The 24,133-nt window shown below is 46.8% G+C and overlaps 1 protein-coding gene across 4 annotated transcripts in view; it reads left to right on the forward strand.

Annotated features, from left to right (window-relative positions):
- The window catches only part of POLR1C (RNA polymerase I and III subunit C), a 128,881-nt gene that overhangs the window by 64,544 nt on the left and 40,204 nt on the right, over nt 1–24,133 (forward strand). For all 4 annotated transcript variants that reach the window (XR_011268241.1, XM_069608817.1, XM_069608818.1 and 1 more), the window contains one exon: nt 21,608–21,727. Coding sequence is in view for 3 of the 4 variants with exons in the window: in XM_069608817.1 (XP_069464918.1) it covers nt 21,608–21,727 (120 nt within the window). In the remaining variant the exon portion in view is untranslated. The remainder of the gene's footprint in view (nt 1–21,607; nt 21,728–24,133) is intronic.

Here is a 24,133-nt window from a genome sequence, read left to right on the forward strand (position 1 = left end):
AGGTTAGCAAGGAACAGACTCACACCAAATCCCACAGTGGGGAAAGGGGGGGAGTAGCCTACAGTGAGGCACTCCAAAGTTGGGCATAAATTACCCCGGTGCAGCACCCTATTAGATTTCTGAAGATTCCACCCTTCAGAAAACTTACAAATGTGTTGAAAAAAAAGAGGAGAGGGGCGCACTCCAGTTCCCTGCACAGTAAACCTTCCCAGCCACAGGTGTTCTCCTCCGACCGGTTTCTGTGCCAATACACGTCATCAGGGAGGCTGTCTTAACTTGCAGCTCACAGCAAGTGCAGGTGTTACCACTTAGTGAGGATTCTGCTGCAAGGACTTCTGGTAGCTGTAGTCATCAGGTTAGCAAGGAACAGACTCACACCAAATCCCACAGTGGGGAAAGGGGGGGAGTAGCCTACAGTGAGGCACTCCAAAGTTGGGCATAAATTACCCCGGTGCAGCACCCTATTAGATTTCTGAAGATTCCACCCTTCAGAAAACTTACAAATGTGTTGAAAAAAAGAGGAGAGGGGCGCACTCCAGTTCCCTGCACAGTAAACCTTCCCAGCCACAGGTGTTCTCCTCCGACCGGTTTCTGTGCCAATACACGTCATCAGGGAGGCTGTCTTAACTTGCAGCTCACAGCAAGTGCAGGTGTTACCACTTAGTGAGGATTCTGCTGCAAGGACTTCTGGTAGCTGTAGTCATCAGGTTAGCAAGGAACAGACTCACACCAAATCCCACAGTGGGGAAAGGGGGGGAGTAGCCTACAGTGAGGCACTCCAAAGTTGGGCATAAATTACCCCGGTGCAGCACCCTATTAGATTTCTGAAGATTCCACCCTTCAGAAAACTTACAAATGTGTTGAAAAAAAGAGGAGAGGGGCGCACTCCAGTTCCCTGCACAGTAAACCTTCCCAGCCACAGGTGTTCTCCTCCGACCGGTTTCTGTGCCAATACACGTCATCAGGGAGGCTGTCTTAACTTGCAGCTCACAGCAAGTGCAGGTGTTACCACTTAGTGAGGATTCTGCTGCAAGGACTTCTGGTAGCTGTAGTCATCAGGTTAGCAAGGAACAGACTCACACCAAATCCCACAGTGGGGAAAGGGGGGGAGTAGCCTACAGTGAGGCACTCCAAAGTTGGGCATAAATTACCCCGGTGCAGCACCCTATTAGATTTCTGAAGATTCCACCCTTCAGAAAACTTACAAATGTGTTGAAAAAAAGAGGAGAGGGGCGCACTCCAGTTCCCTGCACAGTAAACCTTCCCAGCCACAGGTGTTCTCCTCCGACCGGTTTCTGTGCCAATACACGTCATCAGGGAGGCTGTCTTAACTTGCAGCTCACAGCAAGTGCAGGTGTTACCACTTAGTGAGGATTCTGCTGCAAGGACTTCTGGTAGCTGTAGTCATCAGGTTAGCAAGGAACAGACTCACACCAAATCCCACAGTGGGGAAAGGGGGGGAGTAGCCTACAGTGAGGCACTCCAAAGTTGGGCATAAATTACCCCGGTGCAGCACCCTATTAGATTTCTGAAGATTCCACCCTTCAGAAAACTTACAAATGTGTTGAAAAAAAAGAGGAGAGGGGCGCACTCCAGTTCCCTGCACAGTAAACCTTCCCAGCCACAGGTGTACAATCCCCATTAGATCCACTTAATAGACATCAGCAAATCATTTCTCAAGAAATGCAGGTACAGGTAAGTACTGTAGATGCAATACAATACAATGATGGCAATTAGTCACAAGTTCAATGATCTGACTTTAGAAGTCTAAACCCTAAGAGGAAGGCATTGGACCCTGTGCCCAAAAGGCACGGGTAAGAGCTATTCTTGCAAAAAGGATGCAATAGGCTTGTGGTGGTGATTACTTTCTAACTCTTTAAAATGTTCTATGACAATTTACGAGATGACAGTAAAATCTGTCCTTTCTTCTAAACCCCAGGCTAACCCAGGGTACCCGACACAGGTTCGACAACTAAAGGTAAGTTGAGGGGAAACCGGAGACAAAGGGACTTAAAGGTGAACATTTCCCGTTCGCAGGGATCTGGGTTTGTTCACAAAGCGCACCACTGCGTTTCTGGGCAATTGTACCCACTGGACAGTGCGGCTGTAAACCCATTTATTTTTGGGTTATGTGACGAGTTGTGGGTATTTATCCCTTCTCCCCAAGTGGGAGCCTCCCGCTGTGAGGCGAGTCTGCACCGCAATACTCTACGTAGGGGGTAGAGGCAAGCAGGATCTCAACGGGAGAAACGCCCACTTTTGGGTACAATGATGTGCGTTCACGAGAGAAACTCCCTAGAGGACCCTTCAAGATAACGCCAGTATCCCCTGATGACAAAGCCTCTGAAGAACAAGTTAAAATGTGTAACGTCAACCTGACCTAGAAAATATCTTTTTAAAATCCCATTCTACTGGGACGAAGAAGAGGCTCTATGGAGGAAAAGAGAAAAAGGAATGGCTTCTTACTCAGGGGAAGCCCTCTAGCTAAGTAATCCCAGACAGGGCAGGGGGGCTGGGGAAGTAAAAATGCAACCTGCAGGATTCGAAAGCAGACACGCTGGCTACGAGGAGCTGAGGTGAGACCGTTGGGTAAGAGTTTCATTTTTATGCAAAATCTCCCTCTGTGAGACCCTTGGCACTTTTTTCTGGTTTTGAGGATTCTTTTTCTTTGTTCCTGAGTGGGAACCTTTTTTCCCACTCACCCTTTCTTTTACTCTTTTTTTTTTTTTTTTTTATGGGTGTCCTTTTTACGACTCTCCATACTTTGTTTTTGGAATTATACTTTGCTATAACTTTTTGGGCATCTGCATTTTCCTATTGCAGCACGCAGCAGTTTCTGTGCAGTGCTGCTGCGGTGCACCTTGGACGCTCCTTTTATTTTCTCTTGTGTTCCTTGTGTTAACTACTGTCCCCAAGGGTAGAAGGATACTTTTTATCTTTTCTACAATCCCCATTGTGAGCTCAGCACATCCCACCTTATGTGGAGTGCTGAAGAGATGCATAGTATCCCCTTTGCTCCTGTAACATTTCTGTTACTGTAGCAAGCTTACTATTCTGGTTGGTGGCAGTTGACGTGTTTTACCGACTTCTGTGTGTTAGTTTATTTATTTAATAAACTCACAGGCTGTGTAAAAAGGCGTGGTTAATGGAAAAAAAGGATCACCATTCATCCAGAATTGTGGTGTCTTTCTTTTTTCTACATTTTTAGTGTCCTTGTCCTTTCTTGGTCCTTCTGCTGTCCTGGGAGGGGGAGGTCCTGGTTTGATTTTTTTTTGTCTTGGGCAGGAACCCTTTATGCCTGTCCAGAGGGGAATCGAGGAGGAGTCCAACATTCTGCAACCCTTTGTCTTCTGGCATGCCTGCCTGGATCCAGTCCTAATTGGGAGGCTGGGTTCCTGGATAAATGGCCTGGATCTGGCATCTGAAAGTCGAACACTGGAGCTTAATACGATGAGGAAGAAGAAGCGAAGAAGGCTGTTGCTGATTCGTGCGACTGGAGATGCCTTCTGTGTAACCACCGCCTGTGCTTACCGCTTCTTACATGCGACCTGCAAGTCCTGAAGACGAGACTCACCCTTTGACTGGTGGGACCAATCGGATTTAGGAAGACCTGCATTTCGGGCCATCCCATGATGAGCTGTGACCTTCCTGGGCTGCAAACCGCCAATCCCCTGGGACCTAAACGTCTTCCCGTGAACAAATCTCACTAGAACTTCGGTGGACTCTTGCTGGACCTCCAGAAGCAGTATTCCACTCTATTTCAGAGATAACCAGCTACAGCACTAACACATAGCAAGTAAGTACTTTGCAACACTTGTTCTATGTTTTGGTCAGAGGCCTTATACATTAGAAGTCCTTCCCTATTCTAAGGAATGAGTGATCTCAGAGGCAGAAGGGGGACATTAGTGGTCCAGTGGCCAACAGTGGGCAGGCCAGGAAAAGGCACAGATGCAGGAAAGTCAGAGTTCAGGGGATTTCTCATCCAAGTAGGTACAGACTTTAGAACTAGTAGAAAGTGTTCAGGGACTTCTAAGAAGGCTCCCCTAGATGCGTTCCAGTTTTATGCCTAAACTAACGTTATGGGAAAACTCCCAACTACACGAATCACCATCCTAGCCACACTGGAGTGACAAGAATTTAGGTAAGTGTTATCCTTAAGCTACACAGTACCTCAGCAGTGAAGAAGAGCTTTCAGACTGACGCCATCACGAGGCAGCAGCACAGGACCTGGTCTCTGGATTCTTGGTCGTGGTGTCAAACGAACGAACACTGGATGAGAACTTGCAGCAGAAGTCGACAGAAAAGGCTCCAAACAAAGAATTCTTCAGTGCTTCTAGCGGCTCTGTGGGTTTGGTGCACTTTTCAAGGGACCAGATGCAGAATGGTCGTTGTCTGATCAATTCGCCTTGCTATCTCGGTCCAGATAGCCCCTACCAATAGGGTCTGCTTACCTTGAATTACATACTGTCCTTCTAAAAGTCTTCTAATGTGGCTTTACTCTCCATGCATAGTGTACCGCCATTCAAAATGTGCATCACTAGGTTTTCCGCACCTTGACCTACATTCTACTATTCTATATAAGGTTTATACCTTGATTTGCATACCATAATTTGTGTTGGTTTTTATAACTGTGCTTTTGACTTAGTACTTACAATTCTCTTTACCTATGTATGTATAAAATGAAACCATTATTTTTACAATACATCATTGTTTAAGTGTTTCTTTGAACCATATGTATTATTTGTACCTATCTACAGCCCTGTCTCCCTCCTAAAATAAGCCTGGCTCCTCTGACATTGCTACCGGTTTAATGAGTGGTGCAGGCCTGTACTGCCAGCTGAGGTTTCTGCATTGCCCAAGGTATAGGTTTATAAAGTCTCTTTGGGTGGACTTTGGAAAAGCTGTCCTTACAGACGTGCAGCGCCCTCAGTTGTCAGACGTGCTTCGGTCGGTAGCATGAACCACAGCATGGAGGGGGTGGGGGGCAAACTCAAATTCAACAAATTGGTAACAAAAAAAGGAGAGAAGGGAAGATGGGAATACAATTCCACTCCTTCAGTTACATCTTCGGTGTTTAAGAGCTGTAACCTTTTCGTTAATGTATCGAGCAATCCACAAAGAGCCAGTATCAAGCTCTGTAGGTCACACTCCGCTCCTCCCCCCCCCCCCCCCATCGGGCGAGTCCAAAAAGCTTCATTACCTATAGCAAAGCCCAAATATTTAACTCTGTCTTCCTGTAGGTCAGTACACCCCATCACCAAATGTTTCATGGTTTCTCTCAAATAAGTGTTGCCGCTATTGCCTGACCAATCGTCCAGCCACTCGCACTCTCCAGGGTCGGGAACTGATTTAAGAGAAAGTGCAAATACAAGTTTCTTTTTTATGAACAGGGACAAATAATTAGATATTTTGACATATTCCCTTTTATAGTTCAGCTTTGCATATTCTTTATAAAGAGTACAGGTAGCCAACTCCTCATACTTCAAACAGGGATTTTCAGACAGAAAGACGTGCAAATCTTCATTTTTCACGCAAATAATTCAATTAATCAGACTGCTAATGTCTTTTTTCCAGAACATACCCTGTGTTGTTTTCCACCCAGTTTGTTAAAGATGATATCTAATCCATATAGTAAGGTTGGTTCTACTTGCAACAAGTATAACTGGATTAGGGGTTTCAAGGAAAAAAGACATAGGTGGACGCATACCTTTTTTTTATTTTCGCCAGTAGCAAGCTATATTTTGCATAAATAAGTTGGATCCTGGATTGCTTGGAGATTGTATTGGAGACTACGTACCCCAGATAGGTGGGGGGAGTTTATGCTCTCAAGAAGGTCTTTCACCCACCCGCCAGATCATGGGTTTCAGACGGTTTTGTGGAAAAAAAATGAGGACTCTCAACTTGGATCTGTTCGCTTTTAAGTTGTTCGATACTGCATTGGTATGGAACAATGAGGTTTCTCTGCAGTCCAATTGGAGTGAGGTCGAAGAGCACAATATCATCCGCAAACGCTAACCAGTCTAGTGTCCCCATGCCCAGCCTGAGTGGGATTGTGTAACCCCCTGCCCATATCTGCAGTATAGAGGTTGTACAGGGTAGGGGCTATAACGCAGCCCTTCCTCCAGACCAACCTATGTGTGTGTGAACCGGGGCAGTCATTGAGCCTTCCCTGTCCGATTTTACTCAAACTGTTGTATCGCTATGTAGCAAAGCAAGCCGCCGTATCGGATTCGGTGGAACACCTGCCACCCAAAGTTTTCCCCAAAGCCATCCTCTGCTGACTGTATCAAACTCGTTTTTCATGTCAGTTGAGGCTATGTAGACAGTGCATAATACTGTTTAAAGGCTGTCCGCATATGCGCCATAGCGAAGGCGTTTACGGGAGGACCCTGCACGGAAGCCTACCTGAGAAACCATGTAATAGCTTAAGTTTATTTATCTGGTCTTTTAGTTCCTTAAGTAGCAATGTGGCATACATTTTACTGGACTAATCCAGCAAAGTAATTGGCCTGAAGTTCGCTGGATTCATTTTATCCCCCTTCTTAAAAATCGGGATTATATGCGATCGCTTCCATGTATCCGAGACCTTAAGGATGAGACGGACCTGTTTCAACAAATCCTCGAGTGGATGAGCCCAGAGCTCTAGATTATGTTTAATAAGTATCGGTGGGATGTTATCTGGGCCTGGAGCTGTGGATGATTTTATGTTTTTAATCGCTTGTAGTATTGGGAACACTGGAGAGTCATCAGGAAGCAGGTAAGATACTGGAGACTTGGATATATAAAAGTAAGTTGCTTTAATATAAGTTTCAGGGTAAGTAGGATTAGGAGAGGCAAGGGCTAAATACAATGCATCCTCTCACTTAGGGTCTCCCATCCTTAAGTCCCAACTGTAACTATTGGAACTCTGATGTCCCATAAGATTGTAGATGACATCAACAGATTCTCCTGTCTGCACAGTGCACAGTGTGCACACAATGCAGATAGATACTACACATCCACAGAAACCGCAGACCAGGCACTCTGAAACCATCAGCACTTCAACACTCATACACATCTGCCAAAATCATATCACAATCGCATCCCTAAAAGCATATACCACATTTGCATATTTAACGTTCAGCACAACCAAGTACCACCTGCCCAGGACTGCCACTCCCGGGCCTCACAGCTGCCACCTGCAAGCGCATACATTCCTTACCCCACTCTCATCCATCAAAGCATATCTCCTCCCACTCCATCTGCCACATGGAGACTCAGGCCTGCCACACCCGCAGCACAACCTTAACAGACAACATCATAATCCCAGAGGCATACTTTATCTGTCTGTCGCCCTATACCCTCAAGTACAAATTTCTCTTCCTTTTCTGGCAATGAGTATTTGTCCATTAGATATTGTTCCCAAACCTGTCCCTCAATATGACGGTCCCCTACTATAAGGAGTGGCCTCTCTCATTTTTGACCAGAAGTTAGACACATCTTTACCAATAAGAGTCCCGATCATCTCCTGGTTTCTCTTAATGTGTGGTTCACGCCTGATCAGTTTGAGGGACCTTTTTATATTCAGAAATATTTTTTCTCTTTGGCTCCAGGTAGGAAGATTGTGTAGCTGTTTCTTTGTAATGAGCTCTAATTGCCAATCTCTTAATAGCCTTGGCCTTCTGGATTCTGATACCATAAGTATTTGGGTAAGCAGTATGCCCCAGTAGTTGAATCTTTGAAATAAATGTGTTGAGACGGGTTTTCAGCTTGACGTTAAAATTGGAGGCTTCTAGTGTTTCTCCTGCTCTCGTCTTCGCTTCCAGTTCCCTTTCCCATGTTGCCATAAAGGTTTTACATGCTTTCATGTTCCACCTTATGGCAAATCCATGCCTCTCTACTGTGGTAAATGCTAAGGAGGGTACCACTTCGTTAGACCTCAAGGGAAGATGTCAGGTACAGTTAATGGGGAAATTATCGCTCACAAGGGAATCGCCCGTAAGCAGTGCCGAGACCACTCTCATATGGTGAACTCAATGAGTGGAAACCGGTCATAATGGAAAAGAGAAACTGATGAAGAGACACGAAAGAGACGCCAGGAAGGGAGAAAAGGAGACCCGTCCTGATCAGTGTTACTCACCACCAGGCAGGACTGGCCGGAGCATTGCTCAGAATACCCCAAGTCGTATGACGGGAGAGGGAGCCAGTTGGGATACCGCTATTCAGCCACAGCTGGGTTAATATCCTGTTAAGGATTTCACCCAGAACCAGGCCTCCTCAAACTGAGGTCACTCTTCTTGACAACTCCTCTGCTGTTTGAACGTGTACAGCTAGAGGAGTGGATTCCCCAAAAGAGCGGGGAACACCCAAACTGCCACACCAATGCTGAAATAGAAAACACAAACAGATTAACACACAGGTAAAGCAAGGTACCAGTAATTACCTTAAATGACATTGTATATACCTGTAATAGTGGTGGCTTGGATGTATGGTACTGAGCCTATGGAAAGCAAAGAACTAATATTAACCCTCTGTACTACTACAGGTGTTAGTGGCTTGGTCAGTATAAACTAACAGAAAGACAACTTGCCCCCGATTGAAGATAGGAGCAACTGGAAGGTTCAAAGTCAGTAAACAACGGCAGTGTAAAATAACAAACAGGTAGGTTAGTAGTGTGATACTCCCCGGACGGAACGAGGGTCGCTACTAGATTCGGGGTGGTGCACCGAGCAGTTAAGCATTCAAGGTTGCACGTGAATGATCTTCAATATGTTTCCGGTTGAAGTGGTATTCAGATAAATGGTCTCAAGGAAGTGGACGATACAGGTTGCAAAGTTCAGAAAACACAGAAAAGTGATCTGAGGGCACAGTTCAGAAGCACTGTGTAGCTTACCGGGTGAGGATGTTTCAATGCGTGCAAAAGTGCTCCTGGTACAGAACGCTTTCATAGGTGTGTAGCGGGATACACAGTGACCCAGAGCGGGGCACAGAGAGAATGTCGATGGCGTGGAGAATCTCCGGGGCGGTAGTGTAACGGAGAACACAAGACCACGCTGAGGGGTAGCAGGGTCAGGAAATCTTCAGGTCAGGCACAGAACGTTAGGCAAAGAAGTCTGATGACTTTCCGAGTTGTCAACGTTCGACTCTCCTTGCCTGCTCCCTTGGTTGAATTTGCTACGAAGTAGGAATTCCAGGTCTTGATAACAATCCAATGTTCAGAATGGCAGTAACGCTTAAATTAGAAGCAGCGTTGAGAAGGAGAGGCGTACTTTTATGATCGCTGCCAGTGGCGGGGTCTGTGGACTCACGCTGCGGTCGACTGGCTGATCAAGTGATGTGACCGGCGCTCCAGCAAGCGTCTCCTAGGCAACCTCCAGCGTTGCCAGAAAGGCAAAGCTAGGCGTCTAGAGATAAATGAGTGTGCTTTAACACCGCTGGACCGTAAGGGGCGAAGAGTGGATGATGACCCATGTGTAACACCCAGTGAGGTTACCATGGAGGGTAAAGTGGGTTACTGGAGACCCGGGGAAGGGGGCGTGGATTATTACTTGTGTCAAGGCATCATGAAGTAAGACCACAAAGGGAAAGTTCAAAATAGAATGATTTATTAACTCAAATATCAAGATGGTTGAAGGCCTAACCTGCCCTATGCGAAGGTGGGATTTCCCTACCTGAACAAAACTAAGAAAATTCTGAGTCTGAAAGCTCAACTTAAGTCTGTGTCCAAAACCTGTCCTTGCCCTCACAACTTAATCTAAACAATATGTAGGGATGTCCATAACAAAAGTAGTGGTGATCAAACCAGTTCTGAGCTTCCTTTTCAGCTTCCCTTCCCCCAGGTTCAAGAAAGTTCCACAAACGCCTCCTGGATTACCGTTCTTAAATTCAAAACAGTTCCACTAATCATTGGGGTTCCCTTCCCTAAGTTCAAAGCAACACAGTTTCACAGAAAAGGGGCTTGAGTATTCCGTCCTCAGGACAGCATCAAAGTTGAGCAAGTCTCAGGGTTCCCTTCCCCAAGAACTCAACTTGCCAGCCTCTGCTTGGCCTCCATCTCCTGTGTTCAAAACAAAGTTATCTTTCTTTCTGGATCAACTTAATAACTGAACTTATTCTTTCCTGGTTTGATTACACAAGGTCTTTAGCTTCCACAGTTGAGGGTTCCCTGGTCTAGGTGCAGTTGTCCGGCCACACTGTCCACCCATTACAGGTCGTGCAACCAGGAACCTTGGGCCCTTTGACTCACACAAGTTCTCCTGCTTTTGTTCCTATGTGGATGCTATCAGATACCAGAATTGCCCTCGTAGTGTAGCCAATGAGTTCTTCTTCCCAATGTGCCCCTCTGGTTTTGGTTTAGAAAGAACCAGAGCAATCTATTGGAGAAAAGAATGGATGCCGATGGAAGTCCCGGAGTATCAATGGAACAACTCAGGTCGAGACGCGGGATGTCAAAGGAGGACTGGAGATGAATGATACAACAGCAATTCGAAGCCGGACCTGCAAAGGTGAGATATAACAACACACCACAGCAGCAGAATTTGAGTTGCGTTATACCAAAGATTTACCATGCAAGGCAAAAAGGGAGTTTAAGTAAATGTACCCCACCAGTAATAGTAAGAGAAAGATACACAAGCCACCCCCCTTCTTCCACCCAGGCTCATCAGAAAAGGTTAACCGCTTACCGGTGGTTTCGTACCAGGAGAGGAAATTCACACGTAGGCAAGATCCAAGCAATCCACATAGTAGCAGTCCAACCTAGCCCGACGGCACAAGGACGCCTAATAACACCCTAACCCGACGGCACGAGGACGGTAGTACACACAGGGAGTCTCTAGTCCGTGTACCAATTCTAAACTCCAAAGTTCCAGGTAAGCAGGAGAAAACCAGAAGTTCCAAGAACAACAATCCGAAGGTGGAAAAGCGTATGCAGACGAGGTCTGGGCTGAAGTAACGTGGCATCCAAGGAGCAGGCAAGAGAAGTCCAGTAGCGGTCCGTGATCAAGATACCAGACGAGGCTATTCAAGGCAAGGCGATAAGAAGAGCAATCCAATAAACAATCCGCGTCGAGGAACCAAGGTGATCATAAACTGTGGGGAAAAGACAGGGAAACAAGGACAGGAACAGAGAGAACAAGATAACTTTAGACAGATTTCGAAACGCCACTAATCCGTGATCAGAAGCACCGACCTAGAGGGAGGAGGTGCTAATAAGGAGGCAAGTCACGTGACTACACAGTGCGCTAATCGGCGTGATCCCTGGAAGGAGTAGAGCGGACGCCAGCGTTGCCATGCCAATTTCCAGGCACCAGGTTTCGCGTTTCTTAAAGGGACACGAGCCCGTAGTTTAGAACGGAACAAATGCCCATACATAACAGATGCTCCCACTCACTTGGCCTCTCCTTGTTGGCCTCTTGGCTTTGCCACACTGTATCACATAACCTGAACCAGTCCTTGGTCTTGCCACACTGTGTTCCATTACAAGAGTTCACTTAGTGGTTATTTTACTCCATTACCACCTTGCCGTTAGGCTCTCACTCAATCGTCTGTTGTTATTTTCTTGCCGCTAACTTGGCTTTCACAAAACACTAGTTCTAGTTCATATGCATTTCTCATTTGTTATAACTTTGCTCATAAAAGTTTCATTCAGTGCAGTATTCAATACTTGTTTTGCTGTTTCTATTTCTCCCAACCAGTGGCCTTTGGTTCGTTTAATCAATTTCATACGATTTCACACGATTTCACTTGATCAGCGCTTGCCTCTCATTCCCCACAGCCCCCAGGAGTGCCTCGATCCCAGAGACGTGCCTTCTTCACTCACTGGTCTTGTGCATTCCTTCTGGACAGCTGCGCTGCTGGGATTCAGCCTCACTCCGATTTCCTTTTGCTTTTGATCTCCGCTCGCTCTTCGTTTTTCGCTGTCAGCTCCGCTTTGCCGCTGCAGATGCTGGCATCTTCCTTTCTCTTCTCCACTCACAGCTCCGGCGGCACTGCTTCGACCACATAGGCTCCCAACCTTGTGCTTCCTTCACGGCCCGTCTTCTCCCGGGCACCACAAGTCCTTTTTGGTTGTCCTGCCGGCATCCTGGCTGCGCTGCAGGACCCACCACGGATGCCACCTTCCAAACTGGACTCCCTGCTGGATTCTCCCACACATGTCTCCCTGTTTGTGTGTTGCTGATTTCCTCCCTTTGTATACCCCTGTATCCCCTTGACAGGTTGCAGATGTGAGTCTTGCCTGACCTTTACAATACTCTGCAGGTATCTTCTTCCCAGTACTAGAGTGGTGAAATAGGTTACTAGTATTCACTACTCCTAGTCACCTCGTCCCAGCACTGTAATAGGTTAAATGAGTAAAATTGAGGGGACCTGTTGTACAATAGCCCTAAAGGCCGGGGGAGGTTTAGGTTGGCTTTCACATGTCTCGCCTGGGGTTACCCTCCTTTTCCTCACCCTCATTCTAGTGCTTAGAATTTGCTAGTATCTTTGTGTATTTTGTTAGGGTTCTTCCTGAGAGGGAAATGCAGAATACTGCTTCTCGCCTGAGAACATTGCATTCCCAATCGCCAATGACCCTCCACCCAGGTGATCCTCCCTCGCTTCTTCATCCCCAGGGTCAGTATCCAAAGGCGATGGCCCTTCCCTGGCCACCTGAGAAGAGGATCCAGAGGAAGTAGATGTGAGGACGCCCTCCCTTATCTCACAGTTAAGAATAGTGGTAGGGTCAGATAGGTTGGGGTTGGACAGTACTTTATTTTCATACTTTGACTGACTGACAAGGACCTTTGTTTTGTTAGGTGGGGAATTCTTGTATACTAGTGAAAAATAGGCCGCCTCTATATTCTTTAATAAAGCCATGAGTAGAACTTTCAACCCCTTTACCAGATTTAAGACTCGGAAAGGAACACAGGGATATTGTTAAGTAAAGCAGACATTTGTATGTGAACAAGTGGTGCTGTGTTTTTATCCCTATCCTCTGCCATGTTAAAGGAAACGTGTATAGCATTGTTTTATCGTTCTGCTTTAACTTTGCTTATCATTAAGAAAGAATTTAATTTGTGCCACTTAATCAGCAATTTTTTTTATGGCTTGAATCCTGTACTGTCTTTTGGAGAGAAATGGTCTTTAGGCTTTACTTTCCTTGCTTGGCTCACTCATTTTAGGGACAGTGGTCAGCCCATGTGGTTACCAGTGAACATGGGGTCTCTGTCCCCTGTGCGAGATTCCTGTATTGTTTTGCTGTAGCACATATCCCCTAACAGTGAGGTGCTGTAGGGGTAATATCCCCTTTTTTATTTTGCTCTAGTAACATTTCTAAGCTTTTTAGTGTGCCTTGGACAGGCCAATGGCAGCAGATCTGTTCTGCCATTTTTTTTTTTTTATTTCACACGATTATTTTTTATTGTATGATGCCATCTATAAGTACCGTATATTCTCGATTGGCCTTGCCTGACCTTTTTTGCCCAGTCCTTTTGCCCGGCCCTTTCACCATCTTCTACTTTTGGTAGACTTCCTGCCGCCTCCGTTCAGGAAATGCCATATAAAGTATGCACTGTTGTGGGGTCTAGCTTGAATACCTGAGCAAAGTGGGGCTGTCTGCGACCTGGCTGGTTGTGGGGATGGGACTTTCCTGACCCAATCTGCATTCCAGCTAGGAGACTGTGCAGTGCAGATGGGACGTTCGGGCTGCCAGGACTTCGCCATTGACTGAAGAAGGGAAGCCCACGTTGAAGACCCGGAAGACTCCTACTGAGGTTGACCAGCATTGCCAAAGTCAAGTCTTGCATTGCCAACTTGGGGACGGGCGACCAACAAGGGAGACAAGTGCCCATGGCCGGAGCCATCACCCATGGCCATCCTAGAGCTCTGGCTGGGCTGAATGGCAGCTTTTCCATCTGGGATCCTGCCGGGGCTCACTGGGACCGCCACTGTACTTTGGGATGGTTGCCCAACATGGGAGATGGGCACAAAAGGCTGCGGACATCACCCCTGACCATCCTGGAGTTGTGGCTGCCGTGCGTTACAGCTTTTCCCCACAAGGGAGCCCCAGCAGTGTGCAATCCCTCCCCAGAGAGAAAAGCTGTAACGCAGGCTAGCCACAACTCCAGAACAGTCTGGGGTGATGTCCCCAGCCTTGGGCACCTGTCTCCCATGTGGGTCGGCCGTCCCCAAGTTCAGCTATGGTTTCAGGGAGCCTCAGCAGGGTCCTCATCCCTCCCCGGAAAAGCTGTAACGCAGCCGGGCTAGAGCTCAAGGACAGCCTGGCGTGCTGCCCCCAGCCTTGTGAGTCTACCTTGCACGTGGGTAAACCGACACACCCCCCCCCCTGCTCAGCAGTCATCATCTTTCGACCCAGCAGGGTCCACATACCTCCTAGGAAGGAAAAGCTGTAACAAAGCATGGCCAGAGCTCCCGGCCGGGGTGCTGCTGGGTTGGGCGCCTGTCTCCTATGTGGGTTGACCGTCCCAAGTCCAGCAACATTGCCAGGGTGCTCTGGCAGGGTCCCAATCCTTCCCCAGAAGGAAGAGCTGTAACACAGCCCGGCCAGACGTCTAGAAAGGGCGTCTGCCTCACACGTGTGTCGAGCACCCCCGGCATATCGACGGTCATGTGGTGACCTGACGGGGTCCCCACCCCTCCCCACAGGGGAAAAGCTCTAACGTGGCTTGGCCAGACAGCCAAACAGCCCCTATCCCCAAAATCCTTCACCTGGTGGCTTAGTGCTCCTTTCTGCATTCCAGGGGTGGACACATTGGGCCAGAGCCTCAATTTAGTCCCCCCAGGGAAACAGAATGTGCCCCTCTCTTGTGGAGGGGGGGTTCCTGAGAGGGCTGGCCCCCCAGGGACTGGGCCAGCCCCTGATGCCCCCCAGTGTGCAACTAGCAATGTAATGGAATGTTGTTTTGCCTTCCTTGGAGGCAAATGGGTCCAAAACAGCACCCAACTGCCCCCAGAGAAGGTAAAAAAACATATTGCCTCCTTTGTTTTATTATTTTGGTGGGGGCCTGTTTGAGTTGGGGGGGGGGGGGGACCAGCCATCTGCTTGTGTGAGGGCTCTTTGGAACGGGGAGAGTCGCTCCTTTCCAACAAGCCCTCACTTGGCCAAATCAGGCAGAAAATGCCCTTGTAGGACACAAATGTCTGTGCTAAATTTACATGCAGAAGCCTTTTGGCTTCAGCATGTAAATTTCCTGATGTGCGCCGATGTCATCACGACAACCCCCAGGCACGGAAGGGGAAGTCCTCCCCTTCACTCCCTGGTGGTCGAAGGGCTTCAGGGAGCAGCAGGGGGGCGATCCGCCCCCCACAAAAAGTAAGCAGTGCGGAGGACGAGGTATCTTGTCTCCCGTACTGGAAACATAGTGCAGAGGATGTGATACCGCGTTCTCCGCACTTACGTGATTAAAGTCGTACCTTCATTTCTAGTATAGTGAATGTACCTGCACCACTGTGACTATTACTAGTAACGGTATATATTTTCCCTTCAAATGTATCTGTATGGTAATTGTGTATAAAAGACGTTATTAATTCTTTGAAGCCTCTGGCAAGGCTTTATACTTATTTCATACTTTGACTTTAATGTATTAATAGATATACGGTGATATATCAGATCAGGAGACGGGCAAGGATACCTGTGTGATGAATTAATTGATTCACCCCAAAAACCTGGCCTTGGACCGTTCTCATGTGGCCTGGGAGGGGCAGACTCTTCCTCATTCCGACCCAGGGGGGTGGTCTGCGGGAGGATCATTTGGAGGATGGGAGAGAGGTCCAGAAGACTGGGAAACCCCTTTTCCCCGTAATCCCACACTTTTAATGGCGTATTGCCAAGTAGAAGAAATAAGAAAACCAAATTGTGTTGGGGACTACGAGTCCCATAACTATTGGGACAAGAAAGTGGGCTCCAGAGCAATGTTGCAGGAGTAGTCCGCTTGTTAAGCATAATGAGCCACACATGAGGGAAGCAGAGAGGCTTAAAAGGCCCCGTCAGGTTCAGGCCATCAGATGGAGATGTGGCTGGAGTAGTCGCAGCAGCAGTAGGAGAGCATGTTGTTGGAAATCCAAGCTGAAGTTGGTGGAAAGAAGGGACGCCGGGACTTTGACTAAGCAAATTCGAGCTGACTGTCCTGAGAGGATCCTGTTCCCTCCCCCCTAAATCTGAAGTGCAGTGGCTGCACGGCAAAAAGTGTGAAGGAGGACTGCCTTTATCCATGTGAACCTGATTGCAGAGAATGCGCAGAAGGAAGCGTGACGGACACTGTGGCTGAGAGTTGGTATGCCGCAGAGGGTCCCAGGAGCGAGAGGAGCTCTGTGACTGCACGGCGGGAATGAAGACCCCTTCACCGAGGAAGGGTGTGTCCAAACCAAGCCAGAAGCAGTGAAAGTCCTGCAGCACGCGAAGGGAGCAAGACAGAAGCCGATGAGTGTTACTTAGCGTTCTCATCCCTTGCGCGAACAAAGACGGGCAACTGTATCCAAGCAGAATCACTCATGTGAGTGAAAGCAATATTAAACCAACCGTTGATTGTCAGACAATGTGAAGTTCCTAAAGTAGCACTCGCGTATGAGTGAACTTCTTGAATAGAATTCGAGTAAGAGTAAAACACTCGGACCCATGTTAATTGAGTATTAATACTTCTAAACATAGATGAGACTGGTTCCATGTGCTTAAGTGATTCTGAAGTAAACGTTTACTGAAAAGTCAATTGTGAAGCAGTTGAAAATAACGTATCACTGAAGTTTAAGTGACTGAACATTGATAATTGTGAGTTTGAGGGGGAAACGCACTGCCTAAGCCAAGAGTGAAACAAGCATTTCCTAAAGCCAAATGTGGTGCAAGCATTGCTTGAAGCCAAGAGGGGTGTAAGCATTGCCTAAGCCAAGAGAGACTAACAACCATGCATACAATTAAGGTGCTTTGGTGGGCAGGAAGTGAAGAGGTGAATGCAAGATTGTGAAAAGGTGAAGCTTGCGGATTGTAATTGTTCCTTTAAAGTTGGTATATCTCACATTGCCAAAGCCACACCGAAGAAAGGTAAAATGGCATCCTTAAGGGCATGTTGGTTGTTGTGGCAGAAAGACAAGAGTGGCAAAGAGGCTGCCCTTCTGAAAAGTGAATGTTCAGAAGAAGATTGCCTTGCTTACTTGGAAATGTTGAGGGGCACTAAAGTGGATCTTGTATTTTCTGAAAAGTTGTTCAAAGTCACAAAGTTACAAACTGTTAAAGGTGGAGAAACACTTTTTGTTGTCAGTTGATCTAAAAACATCAAAAGCACAGTTCAATGCGGAACGCTATCTGGCAGGCAAGTAAACCCGCATGGTGAACCCTTGCAGAAGTTACCCTGGTATGAAAGTTATCCAAGTCATCCTGACAAAGATCTAAAATGTAATTTATGGTCCTACAAAAACAAAATTGAGAAGTGCTAACAAGAAGCTGTATTTCTTTAACATTGCCCGAAGTTTTCTTTGAATGTGACGAGGAGGAGTTTCTTCTTTTACATACATACGTTGTGGCAAAGGACCTTTACTCCGAACACCATTGGTGCTATTTGATTAAGTGGAAGTCATTATTCAAGGAAGAAGAGACATCTTTCTATTGGTTAACAGAACTTTCTTTTGACAAAGTGAAGGAGCCAAGAACTGAGTTGGAACTCTGCTGCAAACCTGCATTTCCTAGTTTCTTTTTTATTGAACATTGGAACTTACTCTAACTTGAAACCTGGGGAAGGGGAGTTCACCCCAGGTTATATCGAGCGACTGAATATATATGAAATAAAATTGTTGATATTGTTGTTAATTGCCATATATTTTCTTGTGTATATTTATGTTTACGTGCCTAAGCCTATGGATCTATGCCCTATTCTAAACAGAAATGTGTAAAAGGATGAGTGTCGGGATGTCTGACATAAATGAAGTCCTCTGTTCAGAAACCTAGTCTAACCTGAATCCTTTCACTACCACTTCAAAGAAAATACAAAAGTTAACAAAACCATGCCATTGCCCGAATAAAGGTACAGTGGCTGATTTCTGACTCCCACCCTGGTAGCTCTTGGAGCTAGACTACTCGACTGGATGCACAGTCCAAAACATGCACGGATTGTCTTTACGTTCTCTGTCCTTCGGATCTGCATAGTTTGTTTCAATCTCTTCTTTCCCCACCTCTGGTGTTTCTGCTCTATCTTTCTGACCTGGGATCCTCTGGATGATATTTCCTCTCTGGGGCTTTCTGTAGTTTGCCCCATTCTGGGGCTGTCCTGTGTGCTTACCACCTTGGGGCTTCAGCAAGGCGGGCGAGCACACAGGAGGAGAACTACTGTCCCTTTCTGGGGATTTCTTTCCCCCTAAGGATCTCACTTGCCCTGTCCCCTTGGGGGTGTTAGACATAGCAGGCTCACTTCCCTCGGCAAAAGGGTGTGATTGCACCGGGCGTTAATAGTTTCTTTCTTGCATGGGAGAGCTATGCCCAGCATGTATTGCGTGTACCCAATCTCCCATGAAAACAAAAAAGATGGCCCTCGCCATAGTAAATATAAAATACACGTAGTCCCAGTTCTATTTCTCTGGCAGCTGCCAAGGATGGGGGAGCACTCGGACTGGAGTGAGCCCTAGGATTGGAGCACACAGCACCAGTCCAGATATCTTAAAAGCGGGAACCCGGGGGTTGGAGAGTGAGGACATGGGGAGGAATCGAGATGGCAGCACCCAGGGGAGGGCATTGGTGGCTGAGAAAAAATGGGCATACACTTGGTTTCTCGCCTGTGTTACAGCCACGTGATTGGCTGAGCACTCCTCCCTGTTGCGAACGTGGAATATTGCTTATAGTCCTTGGGCATTTTTATTATTTGTTCTGCCAGTTGAAATGTTTCCCTTTTTATCCCATACACTACCATACGCGCTGGGTGCTGACCATCCGGTCTAGGGCCTTCCGCATGTTTATAGAGTTAGTGTGCATGTAGACCTCTTTACATTATATGGGACTGCCTTGTTAGGATTAATGGTTGCCTAGTTCTCCCCAAGCCCCTGTTATTTTATGTTGGGTGCTTGCCCGCATATAACCATTGGGGTTTGTAGAGTCCTTGTATAGGCATTCATGTTTTTAGAATATGCTTAGTATATTTCAAATACATTTATGTACTTATTTGAGCTGATAGTCTTATATGTGTGACTTTATAAATGTGTATCAGTGTTGTGCATTTTCTAGCGCTGTGTGGATTTATTGAACCTTTGTGTCGGCCTGCTACCTCAAACTGAGAGTTCAGCCTCGTCTCTCTGATGTCACCTACACTGACAGATTTGGCGTCCTTTTCTTGTCACGTGTTATCGTTCCCCTTAGGGTAGTTTTTGTAGCATCCTCAACGATGGGTGATACAAATCTCCCTTAACATCCCATCCAGTAAGCTTTGTTTTAAGAAGCCTGAGAACAAGAAAAAGCAGAATTCAGTGAGTGAAACTTAGTTATTTACCTGCTTTCAAAGTTAATGTTTGTGCAAGATTTCCTTCTTTTAAGGGGGCACCAATTCCTTCTGCAGGATCCTTTACGTATTTGAAGGGGGCGTGAGGAGGCCAAAGCTTTGCAATAGCCAATAAAAGCTAAAGTCCTTCTGAATGGTGCCTGCCTCTCAGCAGTTCAAGGCCTCTGCGATCACTGCATCTCTGCACTTCCGCCATGCTACCTTGCTTTCTGCCATGGAGGCAGAGAGAGTATGTGATAAGTGGCAAATGTCAGTCTTGTAGAGTCTCACATTCCCTATTGCTGGAGGGCGGGCAATGAGAGCTCCCCTTTACTGCAGGGCTGGCAATGGGAGCTCCCCTTTGCTGGAGGGCGGGCGATGGGAGCTCCCCTTTGCTGGAGGGCGGGCAATGGGAGCTCCCCTTTGCTGGAGGGCGGGCGATGGGAGCTCCCCTTTGCTGGAGGGCAGGCGATGGGAGCCCCCATTGCAGGAGGGCAGGGGATGGAAAAAGCCATTGGTGGAGGCCTATTAGCTGGATTTCAGTGTTGCAAATTCCTCTCTTCCTGGGATTCAGAAAAGGGTTGGGGTGTGGAGAGTAAGACACAGGCCAGATCTAGGGAGAATGTTTCTAGTCATTTATTTATTTATTTAAAGTGCAATTTCCTCTTTAAAACATTCTAGTACTAATCTGCTTCGGAAGAATGCAGGTCCCACAGGGCGCGTGGTGCTGTGGTTTTGAATTTCAATGAAACCTGAAAGAAATCGATGCTATGTGTTTATGAATTTCTATAGTTTGCGTATCAAATGGGGCGAGAGAATGTGACTTGAAGATCGGATGTTGTAGGGGAAGGTGGAAATGAGCCCAAGGACAGGACAGAATAAAATGGGAATGGGATGGTGGAGGATGTACTAAATTAAAGGAATAGTGCGCTCAAAAATATTATTGTCCTGAGGGTTCGGGCATGTGTTTTTAAGCATACTTTGATCAATGGTACAAACATTTCCTATGCACCTTACCGTAGTTTTTCCTCTTTTTTTACACATGCAAAATCAGGCAGCGGGGCGCGGCCATCTTGTGATAATCTTATCCGTTGCTGCATCGCTCACGGTGAACTGCCCTGGCAGCACTAATTCATATCCCCCGCCCCTGAGGCTGACATCACCAAACCTAGTGATATTCCAAATGCGCCCAGTCATCACCTACGTGTACGGAATATCAACACACATCATCTCACAACACAGTCCCAATTTCGAATATAAAACTATACTTTTAAAGGAAATGGCAAAGTGCTGTATGGTTGCCCGTGAAGGTATGGAGAGGGGGAAGGCAGGTGATTGAGTAACGTAGAGTGCAAGGAAACTGGTTCTTCAGAAAGGCAGAGGGCTTTGCGGTTAGATTTAAATAGTGGTAAAGTTGGAGTAGTACAGAAAGAGAAGGGCAGAGCATTCCAGAGTCAGCGAGCGAATGGAAACGAGAGGGGTTCAAGTGGTGGCAAGGAGGTGAGCTGAAGGAGAGTAGGGAGTGAGATGAGCCGATGGGTAGGGTGGGGCGAGTCCAGGGATAGTTTTGAAGATGATGATGATGAGAAGAAGTTTATGCTTGGCTCTTTGTTTCATAGATATGTAGCCAATCTGGTGACGGGCAGAGGAGGTAGTGGTAAAGCGAGAAAGGTTGAAAAGTATGTGGACCACAAAGTTGTTGAGAGGTGAAAGCATAGTTGGGAAGGCCATAGAGGAGACTGGCGCAGGAGTCGGATCTAGAAAGGATTAAGGAGGAGCTTAGCTGTGTAGCAGTATTGAAAAGAAGACGATTACGGATTTTCCCATTCTTGAGGAGGTTGGGTCTGGCTGCAGTGGCAGATTTGGAGATGAAGAGCGTGAAGTTGTGGGTTGAAGGTACGGAAGGTAGTGTGGAGAGAACAGAAGTAGAGGAAGAGATGATCTATTTGGCTGGGAATTGGTGAACTTCAGTCTGAATAGAGTTGAGCATGAGCTTTGAAACTTGCATAGGAATGCGTTGACATATGTTCAAATCAAGGTTAAGGTGTTGATAAATCTACGTGATGCACTGTTAACCTAAAGGTTTGAACATGTCCTGCAGTGTCTTCTCGTTATGTCCTTCCACAGCCACAATGTGCTATTGTATTTTTTTCATCTGTGCTTTTTCCTGTACTCTCTAGGAGATGAGGAAGGAACAGAGATCGACACCCTGCAATTCCAGCTGAAAATCAAATGCACTCGCAATCCACGAGCCTCAAAGGAGTCGTCTGACCCAAATGAGCTGTACATCGACCACAAAGGTAACCGTGGCTACTCATCCCCACCTGCCTGTAAAGGGAGCAAATACAAGCCAGCTTGTATTTATCTATTGGACATTTGTTAAGGTGCCTATACAAGTGGTGTAGCCACTGGGAAAGGGCCCAATCCACGCAACAGCGGTTCTACTTCTTTTAGTGAATAAAGCTCTTTAAATAGTCCTACATCTGGCGAGGTTCCTGAACTGCAATTTTCAGATGCATGGATTTGTGTGACTTCTTGGCACTCTGTGTTAGCAATGTTTTTCTGAAGGCGTCTAGTGAAGGGTTCAAGAAGACAAACCTGTTCGAGTGCGTAGGGGTTTCCACCAAGTTAGTCCAAACTCTGACCGCGGTAATGTGACGCAGCAGCATGGCTGCACTCTTAGCAAGGGAGAGGACAAGTGGAAGGTATTGCTAATCCCAGACAAGAAAGGTGCATCCACACAGCACATTTATTGACAAATGCTGTCTTTATAGTAAAGTAATTTGTGGACCATTATCTACGTACTTGGGGAAATAAAATACTTTTCTAGGGGAGACCCAACATTTTGTAACGAGTAGGGGAAAGATGGTGCAATAATACAGCATTATTTGATATTTTATTTATATCGCAATCGTACACAGGTGTTTCAGAGCCCGACCAAGCAAAGGGAAAGGAACAAGGGGGGGCAGGGGTGGGGGGGGGGGAACAAAAGAAACTACGATCTTATTAGGCCCAGTGACATTTAGAATGCGCAAGTGCATGGAAAGCATGGACTCCTTTGTCAGGCTTTAACTGAGTGAATTGCAGTTATGTATCCTACATAAGGCATATCAATTCACAGGTAAATATTAAAAATAAAGTGACCACATAAAAAAGAAAAGAAAACTCCATAACCCAAAGGGGAACAATGGAACATTCGCAAGTAAGTGAAAGTCAGTGGCACTTCTGGTGAGTTTTATGAAGTTTCTCCTTAAGAACTAATGTGAAATCTAATCATTGGCTTAGGTTTATAGTCACTTTAGGCAAGTGCTACATCCTAGGAGCACATGGAGTGGTAAACCCCCAAGTAGGGGGTAGAAACACTAAAATGCAAGCACTTGGAGCTCCCAGCGACACTGCACAGAAAACGCGGTGTGCTGGTTTAGTAAAATGTAGATGCCAGAGAAGTTGGCGGAAAGCATGACTCCAAAATTAACTACCAAAAAGAGGTAAAAAGGGTTCCCAAAAGCAGAGTAAAAGAATAGGCGAGTGGAAAAAGGTTCCTACTCGTGCAAGAGAACTAGTAAAAAATCCAGTGGTCCTGCAAAAAGTGCTGGCAGGGGACACACAGGTGGAGAGAATTACACACAGGGGAAATCTACTGTAACACAGTGTCCCTACCTGTTTGGGTAACTTTTTCATGGTGCACGCAGCATCTTCCAATGCAGTGCAATGGGGGATACTTTGGTTACTTTAAATGTGCCTAAAGAAAAGCTGGTGGCCATTTTTGCTATATTTTTAGTGTGCCCATTCAGGTTTTATGTGTTTGGCTACTCGCTTGGCTACTAACAGTGGCTAGTGTACTAAAATGGCCGTGCCACGAGATTGTTTTCTTGTTCTTTGGCCATTTTGTTCTCTGTGCTTCTTCCTGCCTTCTTGGGTCAGTAATTTCATTTTAAGGTCCTGCATTTGCCTGGAAAGCTGCTGTTCTCACGGCTAGTGTATTCCATGTGGGTATTGACCCAGAAAGTGGGCTGGTCTGGTCACAATCCACAAACTGGTGCGAGTGAGTATAGTGTGCATGCCATGAGTAAGCCCCACAGTGGTGCTTGATATGACCATTACTGGTGTGCATGTTGGGGGGCAGATCTTCCATTGGAGGTCTGAGTCTGACCACTCACCTGGATTTAGTGTAAGAGGAGGAGTCCTCTCGACATTCCAGCAAATCAGTAATAATAATAATAATTTGGTATTTATATAGCGCTACGAACCCTCAGGTATCTGAGCGCTGCTCATTATTACCCAAGGTGTGTGGTGCTCATTTATCGACCTCGGAAGGATGAAAGGCTGAGTTTGGCCCCACCGGGATTCGAACCTGCATTAGCAAGCTCTGCACGGATGTCAAAGCGAGCGCTCTACTCGCTGTGCCACTTGACCGGCTAAGTAGAGGAGCCAAGTATCCTGTGTAGTGGTGCCAACGACCAAAGACTTGAGGACGAATCCTGAAGAGGCCTGTCGACCATTGTTGCTGCTGTGTCATGATGCCCGCTCCCAGGGAGCCGGTTCAAGCCCTGCGTCCCCGAAAGCGGACATCCAGTCCCCAAGGAAGGACCCAGCAACCCCATATAGGGGCCCTTTGGACAGTGTCCTGGCGCCTATGGCGCCAGGCTCATAAAAGACATCAGTCCTGGCGATATAGGCGCCAGGCTCATTATGGGAGTGCTTGG

The sequence above is a fragment of the Ambystoma mexicanum genome, chromosome 4q (assembly GCF_040938575.1).
Source record: "Ambystoma mexicanum isolate Mex_15411 chromosome 4q, UKY_AmexF1_1, whole genome shotgun sequence".
Lineage (NCBI taxonomy): Eukaryota > Metazoa > Chordata > Amphibia > Caudata > Ambystomatidae > Ambystoma > Ambystoma mexicanum.